At 37.8% G+C, this 12,500-nt stretch overlaps 1 protein-coding gene across 1 annotated transcript in view; it reads right to left on the reverse strand.

The window, feature by feature from the left end:
* Positions 1-8,967: 8,967 nt before the first annotated feature.
* LOC144967652 (uncharacterized) overlaps positions 8,968-12,500 on the reverse strand; it is a 5,674-nt gene continuing 2,141 nt past the window's right edge. Inside the window, exon 2 of the mRNA XM_078905173.1 lies at positions 8,968-11,441. Within this exon, the coding sequence (XP_078761299.1) occupies positions 9,985-11,441 (1,457 nt within the window). The 3' untranslated portion in view covers positions 8,968-9,984. The remainder of the gene's footprint in view (positions 11,442-12,500) is intronic.

The raw sequence follows: 12,500 nt of genomic DNA on the forward strand, positions 1-12,500 counted from the left end.
TTTACATTGATAAGGTGATAAGGTGACACAAAAATGTGTCAGATAAAACAAAACATAACAAAGAAAAAAAATGAGTAGGATTGAATAGGATTTTAACTCATCTGATTGAGAAGGGTGAAAAGGATTTTGAAGTGGTCTTTAACCTTTGTGAGGGTAAACTGTTGAGTTTTAGTGGACAGCGGTACGGTCTTTGCTTCATACCCGAAAGGTAGCGAGTTCGATCACCCGCCGCTGCGCTGTGTAGCCTTGAGCAAGTCACCTCGCCCAAGCTCAATTTGCGGGGCTGTACTGCGGCTGACGCCTGGATTATTCCAGTCTTCTCTTGGAATAGACCCTAGAGACAAATTTGGGATGAAAAAAGGGAATTTTGGTTTTATTTTATTTTTTAAAGTTAACTATACTAACGACTACAATGTTTATCTCCTAAAAGTCACGAGTTTTTAGATTCCCTAGTGGTAGTCCTCCTTAGTCATTAGGTCCATGGAGCCAGAGTTTATATCGTGAGACGGACAATACCAATTGCTTGCTACCCTGTGGATAGGAGGCTAGTCTATCGCAAAGTACCTTCCGCCAGATCTAACAGACCCAGCTACCCAATCACTGTTGGGTGGATAGACAGAGGAGTCAGAATTCTTCAAGTTGGCATGTCTGCTATTGTTTCCCATCACCACAAAACGATGTTATGTCGGGAATGAATGAGATAGATACGAAAAATAGACTTTCATATGTGTAAGTTATGAAATCAATTTGATTGTAATGTTGATGTCCCATGGATAAGAATGGATGGAGTTTCTCAAACTACTCTAGTCTCTGATTCTGTCATTCTATCTGACTGTTTTCACTCTCAGTTCTATAACTCAGCTCGTTGTTGTTGTTTTCAGATTTTAATGTGTTGGTGAATTAAATAATCCGGCGGGCGGATATTCTGAGTTTTTAAACTAAACGCAAAGCATCTTTTAAAAAAGGTATTATAAGAATTTGGTTCTTCGCCGAAATACGGAGAAGAGATTTTGGGCAACATTTTTTCATTGAGCTCGGTCTAGGGGGCGTTGACTGTATGTGAACGATCGCCATTTTAAAATCAAAGGGTTTTCAATTGATGAAACAACGCGATGACAGAATCATGTTATCACTATCGTTATCGTCTTTGCTATCATCGTGAATTATCATCACGCCGTGTCGCGTGTCAGTGTCAATAAGATACAGTGTCTGATATAATTAATGATTTTATGCGTGATAAAGTTTTTTTTTACAGTCCATGCCAGCAAGGGCGAGAAAGAGAGAGAGAGAGAGAGAGAGAGAGAGAGAGAGAGAGAGAGGGGGGGGAGAGAGAGGAGAGAAAAAGAGAGAGAGACAGAGATATAGTGAGAGGGTGAGAGAGAGCAAAAGAAAGAGAGAGAAAGAGAGATAGAGAGAGAGATAGAGAGAGAGAGAAAGACAGAGAGAGAGAGAGAGAAAGAGAGAGAGAGACAGAAAGAGATAGAGAGAGATAGAGAGAGAGAAAGAGAGAGAAAGAGAGAGAAAGAGAAAGAGAGAGAGAGAAAGAGAAAGAGAGAGAGTGAGAAAGAGAGAGAGAAAGAGATAGAGATAGAGAGAGGAAGAGAAAGAGAGAGAGAGAAGGAGATAGAGAGAGATAGAGATAGAGAGAGAAAGAGAGAGAGAGAGAAAGAGATAGAGATGAGAGATAGATAGAGAGATAGAGAGAGAGATAGAGAGATAGAGAGAGAGATAGAGAGAGGGATAGAGAGAGATAGATATAGAGAGATAGAGAAAGATGGAGAGAGATAGAGTGAGATAGAGAGAGATAAAGAGAGAGAGATAGAGAGAGAGAAAGAGAGAGATAGAGAGAGAGATAGAGAGAGATAAAGAGAGAGATAGAGAGAGATAGAAAGAGAGATAGAGAGAGATAGAGAGAGATAGAGAGATAGAGAGAGATAGAGAGAGAGATCGAGAGAGAGATAGAGAGATAGAGAGAGATAGAGAGAGAGATAGATAGAGAGAGATAGATAGAGAGAGAGATAGAGAGAGATAGAGAGAGGTAGAGAGATAGAGAGAGAGATAGAGAGAGATAGAGAGAGATATAGAGAGAGAGATAGAGAGAGATAGAGAGAGAGATAGAGAGAGATAGAGAGAGAGGTCTATTAATCAGACTATTGCGCCTATGTGGTCTAGTGATATGACACTCGCTTTCGGATCGGAAGGTCCTGGGTTCAAGCCTCACGCTCGGCGCATAGTTGAGTCCTTGGAAAAGGCTCTTTACTCACATGATTTCACCGTACTCATGTGTAAAATGAGTACCTGGCCGTTAACAGCGTTGTCTTTGTCCGAAAAATTGTAATATCGCCTAACAGGCGTCATGTCCCGTCCTACATGTTTAATGTTGCTGTTGACCAGGGACCCCTTTTAAAGCGCTTTGAGCACATTTAGTAGATATGCGCTATAAAAAGCTCAATTATTTTTTTTTATTAATAGTATGTGCTTGGCTAAGAAATTCACAACACTGCCATCCGGAAGTATAACGGACCAACACACAAAACTATGTGTAACCTTAAACGTTTATAGTCAGGTTAATACAGTTAAGTGAGAATTACTCACAAACACGGATGGCAATAAACAGTAACAAAGGCCTGAGTGACGTCATCTTCGTTCTATCTATAAACCTTACACTTAGTTTTGTGTGTTGGGTACGTTATTTACGGCTGGCAAATGTTGTGAACTTTTTGGCGAAGAGCAAGGCATCAATAGACGTTCGATGTTACACATAAATCAATAATAATGTGAAATTGGATGGAAGCTTCAATTCAATTACAAAAACAGATCAAATGAACGTTTCGGATTTCCCCTTTATCAACCAAACAGGATGAATGAAACACTACAGATGAATGAGATAATGTGGTAGTGGCGTATCTCATTCATCTGTAGTGTTTCATTCATCCTGTTTTGTTGATAAAGGGGAAACCCGAAACGTTCATTTGATCTGTTTTTGTAATTGAATTGAAGCTTGCATCCAATTTCACATTTATTTTATTTCTTCGAGCTTCGAGCACAGCATTTACATTACTCCGTATTCTTCATGATGTTACACATAGTTTTTTGTGTGTTGGTACGTTATATTCGGCTGGCGGATGTTAGGAGCTTATTTGAATAAACGCCCAGCCTCAATAGATAGAACGATGATGACGTCATTCTGGTCTTTGTTATTGTTTGTTTGTTTTTTTTTTTTTTTTGTTTTTTTTTTTTAGCCATCCAGGTTTATGAATGATTCTCAATAAACTGCATTAACTAGACTGGTTACACATACTTTTATGTATTGGTCCCTTATACTTCCGGATGGTAATATTGTGAGCTTCTTAGTCAGGCGCATACTATCTATATATTGGTTAAACTTCAATCTAATCACGACTATGAGTTTACACTGGTTAATAATAAATAATGATAACAGCCTATCGTCGTGGATAAGTAATTAGACGAGAGAACGAACGCATTAAAAACTGGCCTTGACGTCTGTGACGATATAATATATATATTTCGGTCGATATTACGACCTATTATTGTCAGTAAAATATTATAACAGTACTCGCCGGAGTCTAGCACGCTCTCGGGAGACGCTAAAAAGCGTGCTAGAATCTGAGCATGCGAAAATGGGAGGCAAAGACTTATCATTACAACAGTACTCGCCGGATTCTATTACGCTCTTGGAAGAAGCCAAAAAGCGTGTTAGAATCAGAGCGTGTCGAAACCCAATACTCATGAGAGGTCATGACTTATTATATAGATAGCATGAAGTTGACGCCACGCAGGTCTTTGTTATTGCTTTTTTTTTGCCATCCGCGTTTATGAGTAATTATCACTAAACTGTATTAACCAAACCATAAACGTTCAAGAGTACACATAGTTTTGTGTGTTGGGCGGTTATACTTCCGGATGGCAATGTTGTGAGCTTCTTAGCCAAGTGCATAATATAGATAAATTCGGTCACTCAGTTCCAGAGTGTAGAATTACTAATCGTGCTGGAATTCAGCGTGCTATAATCCAACGAGTAATGTATTATTATCATCTGTTTACCATGCCTTCCAATCTCTAATTAGTTCCTCGTTATCTCTGACCTACTTTTCCTATGATATGTAAATTATAAATCTAAAAATGTGCCCCGACTCTGCAATACGGTAATGTGTTAGCGGCTATGTGGTCTAGTGGTATGACACTCGCTTTCGGATTGGAAGGTCCTGGGTTCGAGCCTCGCTCGGCTCATAGTTGAATCCTTGAAAAAGGTTCTTTAGTCACATTCTCTCTCCGTAGTCTGGTGTAAAATGAGTACCAGGCCGTGAACAGCGTTGTCTCTGTCGGAATTTTTTTTTCTCTCCTATTGGGCGTCATGTCTAGTTTAAAATTGTTGTAATGGACAGTATTTTGCGGCATTTTTTTATTTTTAGATAGCCATTACAGCAATGAAGCCATACAAAATTGGGTTATCAGACCCGCAAATAAGTGCACGTCGCTGGGGATTCATTGTAATGCGATTTGAGCGTGTTTAGTGGATATTGCTCAGTTTGTTGTTTTAAATTCCAGTTATATTTGTCTAGTGGATGTTATGAGTATTTTAACTAATAGCACAGCATCTATATGATATAACACTGTAAATTATTCGATACAGTGGAAACTGCATCAAGTCAACACCCTTAAAGTCAACACCTCGTGTTGGTCCTTAATTTCCTGTTCTTCATCTAAGAGGGTTCCATTGATAATTATTAATAAAGTCGACCGATTTTTTGGTCCGGTGGTGTTGGTTTATCAGGACTCCACTGTATTGTTAGACGTTTATAACGTGTCGCTACATCCTGACACGTAGTCAGCCACGCAGATGTTACATAGGCCGCTATGTGGTCTAGTGGTATGACACTCGCTTTCGGATCGGAAGGTCCTGACTTCGAGCGTCGCTTGGCGCATAGTCCTTGGAGAAGGCTCATGAGAGGTCATGACTTATTATATAGATAGCATGAAGTTGACACCACGCAGGTCTTTGTTATTGCTTTTTTTTTTTTTGCCATCCATTCTTCAGCGTTCAATACAATGCAACCTCAGTTGGTTGTTCAAAAATTGACTAGTCTGAATTTAAACAAGTATATAATTGCGTGGGTGCTCGAATTCCTTACGGATAGAGCACAATACAAAACATATCTTCCTGTATAACTACAAATACTGGTGCTCCTCAAGGTTGTGTATTGTCCCCTGTATTATTCACAATATACACGAATGACTGTAGAAGTCAAAACATGAGTGTCCCTTTAATAAAGTTTGCAGATGATACCGCTCTTCAAGGCCTCATAACAAATGGCAACGAAGTGGATTATAGGCAAGAAATTGATAGATTTGTGTCTTGGTGTGATGCCCACCACCTAGAGCTTAACATAAGCAAGACAAAGGAGCTATTGACTGACTTTAGGAGAGTGAAGGAACCGATAGAACCGAAAAAATTAAAGGACCAATTCGTCCACGTGTTCCTCACTACAAATACCTTGGTGTAACAATTGATGACAGGCTCAAGTGGGATGAACACTCGAAAATAATTAGGCATAAGATGTGCAGACGTACATATTTTTTATCAAAACTCTCTCAGTTTAGAATAGATAAAACGCTCTGCACATTATTTTATAGAGCAGTAGTGTAAAAAAAAAGTGTTTTGTCATTTTGTATAACAGCTTGGGGAGGCAATTGCTTAGCAGTGGAAAGGAACAGAATAAATTCAAATATTTAAAAAATCCATTAAACGCTATATAAATGATGTTGACGATGTAGATCTTTTATACGAGAAATTTTGTATAAATAAAATAACTAAAATATTAAATGACCAGTATCATCCACTAAGACCATCAGTTATTATGTCAGAAAGAAGTGGGCGCCCTTTCTCTATTTCAACGAAAACAGAGAGACACCGAAAATATTTTCTGCCGTCCAGTATTAGGCTTTATAACAACAAGCAGTAATCATTTTATATAATTATTTCGCATTTTTACTTTCAAAAAATGTAAATATTAATTTATTAATTTATTTGTTTTGCAATCTTTTCAATTTTCAATTTATAGTGACAGTTTTAACTATTTTACAGTGTTGAAATTATTCATATTATAAAGCGCAGATCTGGTTATGGAGCTGTTCCTTTTTTATATATACATCCTATTTCCGTTGTATTTTTATCTTATTGTGTAAATTATAACACGTCTGTACAAACAATTTCCTTTTTGGGATGCAATAAAGTATTATTATTATTATTATTATTATTATTATTATTATTAATTATTATTATTATTATTATTATTATTATTATTATTATTATTTACTCACATTCTCTCACCGTACTAAGGTGTAAAATGAGTACCTGGCCGTTAACAGCGTTGTCTCTGTCCGAAAAAAAATTGTAATATCGCCTAACAGGTATCATGTCCCGTCCTACATGTTAAATGTTGATGTTGGCCAGGGACCCCTTGTAAAGCGCCTTGAGCACGTTGAGCATGTTGCGCTTTATAAAAGTTAAATTAATTTTTTTTTTTTTTTTTTACATAGAAGAAAACGCGGTATCTAGATATGAGAACACCCTCGTGTTATTCCTTAATTTACACTTCTTCAACTAAGAGGGTTCCATTGCATTGATAATAATTAATAAAGTCGTCCGATCATTTGGTTCGGTGGTGTTGGTTTATCAGGATTCCACTGTATTGTGATACGTGACCCGTTTATAACGTGTCGCTACATCCTGAAACGTAATCAGCCACGCAGACAGCAAATGTAACATTGTTAGAAGATAACACGATATCTATATAGATATGAGTGAACATCCGGATTAAAGAGTGACATTGACCCTCTGAAATCATTCTGTTCCACGAATACCAGAGTCTAGTCTAACACAGCTATTTTTAGCTATTTTAGATGCAGCACTTGCAGGATTCTAGCACGCTATCGGGAGAAGCGAAAAAGCGTGCTTGAACCCGATGCTCATGGAAGGTAACGACTTATCATTATAATAAATGGAATGAAATTTACGCCACTCAGCTCTATTTTCGTCGTTCTTAGCCAGCCATGTTTATGAGTCGGTATCACTGATTTCTATCAATCAGACTATATAACATTCAAGATTACACATAGTTTTGTGTGTGTGGGGGGGGGGGGTACGTTCTATCAGGTTGACGGGTATATTGTGAGTAATAAAATTAAACGCACAGCATCAAATTGGTTTAAGACAGCCAATTTGATGATGATGATGATGATGATGATGATGATGATGATGATGATGATGATGATAATGTTTTAGTAGATGACAAATAATATCCTTCCTTCCTCTTGACATTAGGCGTTTCTGTCTTAAGTGTTTGAATAGCTTTATGTATTGTTGACGCAATTGGACGCCGGTCAAAGCGCTTGAGTTTTAAGTGGGCTGTCACAAAGTATACAGAACAGTAATGTCGAGTAGGGGAGAGGAGTTTCCATGAATTGGTGCTATGGGTTTAAGTAAAAAAAAAACTAACCAACATCCAGTAGCCGGATATAACGTAGATACCAACACACAAAACTTACATGTCACCTTCAACGTTAATAGTTTATAGTCTGGTTGATAGAATTTACTGAGATTTAATATAATTTAATTAAAAGTATCGTATCACTAACAGGCTGTCTAAAGAGAATAACTAAGAACTGAGTGACCGAAACTTCGCTCCCTCTATTGGTGATATGCGCTGAGATAAAATACTCACAAAGTCCGCCAGCCAAAACTTAATTTAAGGTATCACTAGCAGGCTGTCTAAAAAGAATAACTAAGAACTGAGTGACCTACACTTCGATCCTTCTATTGATGCTATGCGCTTAGATAAAATACAAAATTCGCCAGCCAAAAACAACATAACAACACACTAAATTATGTGTCACCTTGAACGTTTTTGGTCTGAATGAAATAATTTTAGTGAGAACTAATCACCAAAATTGCTGTCTTCAAACAATAACAAAGAGCTGAGTGGTGTCAATTTCGTTCCTTCTATTAATCGTCAAATGTGACCCATAGCCTCAAACCGGTATCATTCATTAGAACGAACCAAGTGTAATAAAAATGGAATTTTTAAAAAGCTTAAGCATTTATATAGAACAGTACCCGCTAAACGTGCACAAAGCGCTTTGCAAAATGCCCCAATCCAGCAGCAACAATAAACATATAGGACGAGACATGATGACGCCTTTTAGGCGATATGACATAATATACAGCAGAAATTATCAGAAATTAGACATACCACTACAAACCAGTGTCATTTTGGAGTGGCCTAGATGCCAAAAATGGAATTGGATTCAATAGTCTGATGTCACGTCGCCCAGCAACGGCGACCATTGTGGGTCTAAACAAAGAAAATTGGTACTTTTTATTCTTCATGCTGGCTAGAACTTTTCATGTCTTGTGATCAGAATGTGTAAAAGTCAAAACATGATCAGATTTATAATGGGGGTTTTTTCCTCTGGATACGCTTTTATGCTCGTCGGAGAAATATTTCATAAGGGTGTCCGCCATTGTTCCGATAGTTTAGAGCCAGTTACTAAGTTACTATGCGTCATTACGAGGGAAGTGACGTTACGACTGTTGAAGCGTATTGTTAGTCAACAATTCTGGATTAAGTCTACTATGTGGTTTACTGAAGAAAAGAAAAAAAAAGGAACTCCTACTCCTAGCCCCCCCCCCCCCCCCTCCCTCCTCCGCCCCGCCCCTTACGAAAAAAAAAGAGCAAAAACAAAACAAAGAAATAATAAGTTTTAAAAGAGAAAAAGAAAACAAAACAAAACAACAAAACGGACTTTTCTTCTAATGAATTCATATCATTTCTGAGAAGCATTCGATGATTGAGGGAGAGAGTGAACGATTCAACGATACGTACGAACATGAAATTAACACGGACAAACACGAAATGAGAATTCTTATCGAATAAACACCTGATAAATATTTTTCATCAACATTTTATTCATAATTCATTTTTATCACAAACACAAAAGCAGATCGGTGTAATTTGCTTAACAATTACAAACACTCCATTTTTATAACCCGTCATATTAACTTGGTGTTATGTCGGAATGAACTAGATAAGGCAATAGGGAAGAAAATTCGTGACGTCACACCCTCTACTCTTCCGGTTCCTAAATCCTTGGGAGTGTGTATGTAACCAGTCCTTGGGAGTACTAATAATGAATAGGTTACGACATAAAGGCGACATAACGATTTCAGTAGCAGGATGCATAGGCAGATTCTTAGGATTACGGGACGAGGATGGATGATCTTTATTGATGACCTGCATTTATTTAGACTAGAAAACAAGACACCATCACTCTGACACCAGAAGATGAACTACACAAGGTATGTATCCAGTCCCCCGGAAATTGGTTTTACACTTCCAGTGAAATAAGAACCAGTTTAGTTGACATCACAATTTTCTTCCCTATTGAGTTTTAAACTTTATAATTGGTAAAATACACGATTTTAAGTCTTCTAAGTTGAAGTTAACGAAACTTCACCCTGCCCTTACCAAATTAGAAGAACATCGTTAGATTCTTTGATTTTATTGAGATATCATTTACGTCATCCAAATATTTGAATGCGTTGGAATCATTGCTTTTTCTTTTTTAAATTCCGTAACGTATGCCTACTTATCAATATTGGGAGTGAGCAAAAATATATATAAATAAATAAATAAACAAATAAATAAAAATAATAAGAAGCTATCTTTTGTATTATTAAGTTAATGAACAAAAATGAATATATAACCGTTCCGAAAAAGAATAAATTACCAGGCACGGAATGGTTTGGGCTGAAAGCCCTTCTTCAGCCAAAGTGCTTCTTTTTTTTTTTTAATCGAATTTTATCAATTGAGCTTAAGATTACTATTGAATTTTAAACACCAGGTCTATCCCGATATAACACCGTTTTGTGAAGATTGGTCACATGACCTCAGCTGTATTCTATCACCAGCACCAGACAGCATTTTCGTCTGCAAACAAATCCAACAGCTCCAGATTCTTAGACTGTTCATGGTGTACGCACTCCTTTAAATATGGCGATGATTTTTGAGAATAATCCGATGATGAGTGAGGTGGCGACGATGACGGTGATGATAATGATGATGGCGATGAGAAGGCTGAGTTACACCAATCTTCGGATATAAAATTAGTCCGTTTAGATAAAAAGTTATGATGATTGGAGGGAAATGACACAAAATTTGACTGGCACGATTTGAGGATATCCCGCTTGATGGCTTCTTTCTTCTCCTTGTACTCGGAATTCAGAAAATCCGTTGAAATATCCGCGAGTATCGATAAACGGATCTGAGATTTTGAACACACATTCAAATCGTTGTTATTGTTGTTGCTTATTTTTTGCTGAACCTCTTTTGTTGGAGAAGACTGGTCCAAGACGTAGGCTTCTAGATCCTGAAAAGTGTCCAACTCCAACGATGATGACTGTTGAGTCTGAGGAGACAGAATATCCTCCAGATCATCGGCTACTGTTATCACGCCATTCGATGCGGGATTTGAGGCGTTGGAATCTGTTTCTGTCGCCAGCGATCGACTATGGACAGCTGAAGAAGTGTGGTTGTAAGACGAGGCAATTCCGGCCATTGTGGTTTGAATGTCTTGACTGTCCAACCACTGTAGAAGATCTTTGGTGTCTTCGTCCATCTCGTTTTTGTCCAGAAGATCGAACTCGAAACAATCCTTTGCTCTGTCGGATAAGAGTAAGGACGGGGAAAGACGGCTGGCGTCATCGTCGTTGTCGAGGATATAAGACGACGACGATGACGAATCCGAGTGACAACGGGGAGATAATCCACCACTTCCTCCATGGGAAGGAATCCCGGAAACGGAAGCTGTGCTGGGACTAGTCTGAACAGATGTGACGCTACAGGATTTAGCTGTGGAGTAAAGAATCGTCCTTTTCCAGTCGCTCGAAGAGCATGAACACAATTTTGAAGGCACGCTGAGAGGGATGAAGAATGTATCGCTGCTGTGTAAAGGAGATGGAGAACTATTCGTATGTGTGTGGTGTGTACTCGTTTTCAAAGAACTGTGTGATGGAATCGAATATGAATTATTTCCAAACTCGGGTACGGGTACTCGGAGAGACGAATTAGGCGGATACAAAGAGTCAGGATTTTTTGATTCACTTTCCTCGTGTTTGCGTTTCCTGCTTTGAGAGGATACAGTGGATTTAGAGGGAACCCGTTGAAGTCTGATATGCTTCAGAAAGAATTCTTTTTTGTACACATCTTCTTCTTCCTCAGCAATTTCCTGACTGTTGCGAGAGGTAAAATTACAGTCGTTTACGGATAAGTCCATCGTGTCTTCTAGAGTGGCATCGATGAAATTTTCCAAAGAAACACCTCGGCTGGGCTCACAGTCATCAAAGTCAAACTCCAGTTCGTCTAAAAAGAAAAAAAAAGAAACGGAAATGATAAGATTAAAAATTTCATTTGTATAAAAATACAATAACATACAGTGAAAAAAAAATGAATGTATTAAAAAATACAAAATCATAAACATTTTAAAAAAGTAGTCCCTCTGAGCCATTAGGCCCACGGTGCCGGAGTTAATCCCGGTTTCTATAGCGTGAAACAGACAGTTGCAATTTCTTGCTACCCTTTAGATAAGACGTTAGTCTATCGCAAAGTACATGTTAAAAAAAAACAAATAAACAAAAAAGAAATCCAATCAAATTAAAAAAACAAAAACACGAACATATATTTTTAAAAATTTTTAACAAACAAAAAAACAAAACAACTGACGCTGAGTTTCTTATAGCAGTTCAAGAGCACAATCAATTGTGTGGACTGCAGAGTTCAGTTGTTTTGTTTTATTAACATTTTTAAACTCCATTATCAACCATAGACGAGGGAGTGAGTTGGAAAAGTCACTATTATCGTTGCTTTTATCATCATCATCATCATAATCATCATGTTCCACCTTCTCTCGACCACCATCACCATTAATGTGTTGCTACTACCAAGGCATCTATAACTACGACAACAACTACTACCACCACTACCGCTACATTCGCGTGTGGATTATGTACGGTATTTGATTGATAGGAAGTGGGGGACATGGTTGTTGACAGGAAACAAACACTAAACGTTTGATAAATCCATATATTATTCAATATGCAAAAATCGTAATGAAAACTCAGATCGCACCGCCTCTACTTTAGTGATAATCGAAAATCGTTTATTCCGATATTGATATTGCGATCTCACCGAAAAGTTATTACTACTCAAAATTCAATAAACCGAATCGATCAAAATAATCCATATCTCACATTTTAATGATTGTTATACTAAATTGCACACAAACACACACACACACACACACACACATTAAAATTACATTAGAAAACCGGGCAACATCACTAAATGTTTTAGTTTTTTTATGGAACCACCATTCACACACAGTTACAGTCAACGCCCCCTTAGACCGATTTCAAAGAAAAT

This window comes from Berghia stephanieae, chromosome 3, assembly GCF_034508935.2.
Source record: "Berghia stephanieae isolate SIO BIC M18660-M18661 chromosome 3, UCSD_Bste_1.3, whole genome shotgun sequence".
Lineage (NCBI taxonomy): Eukaryota > Metazoa > Mollusca > Gastropoda > Nudibranchia > Aeolidiidae > Berghia > Berghia stephanieae.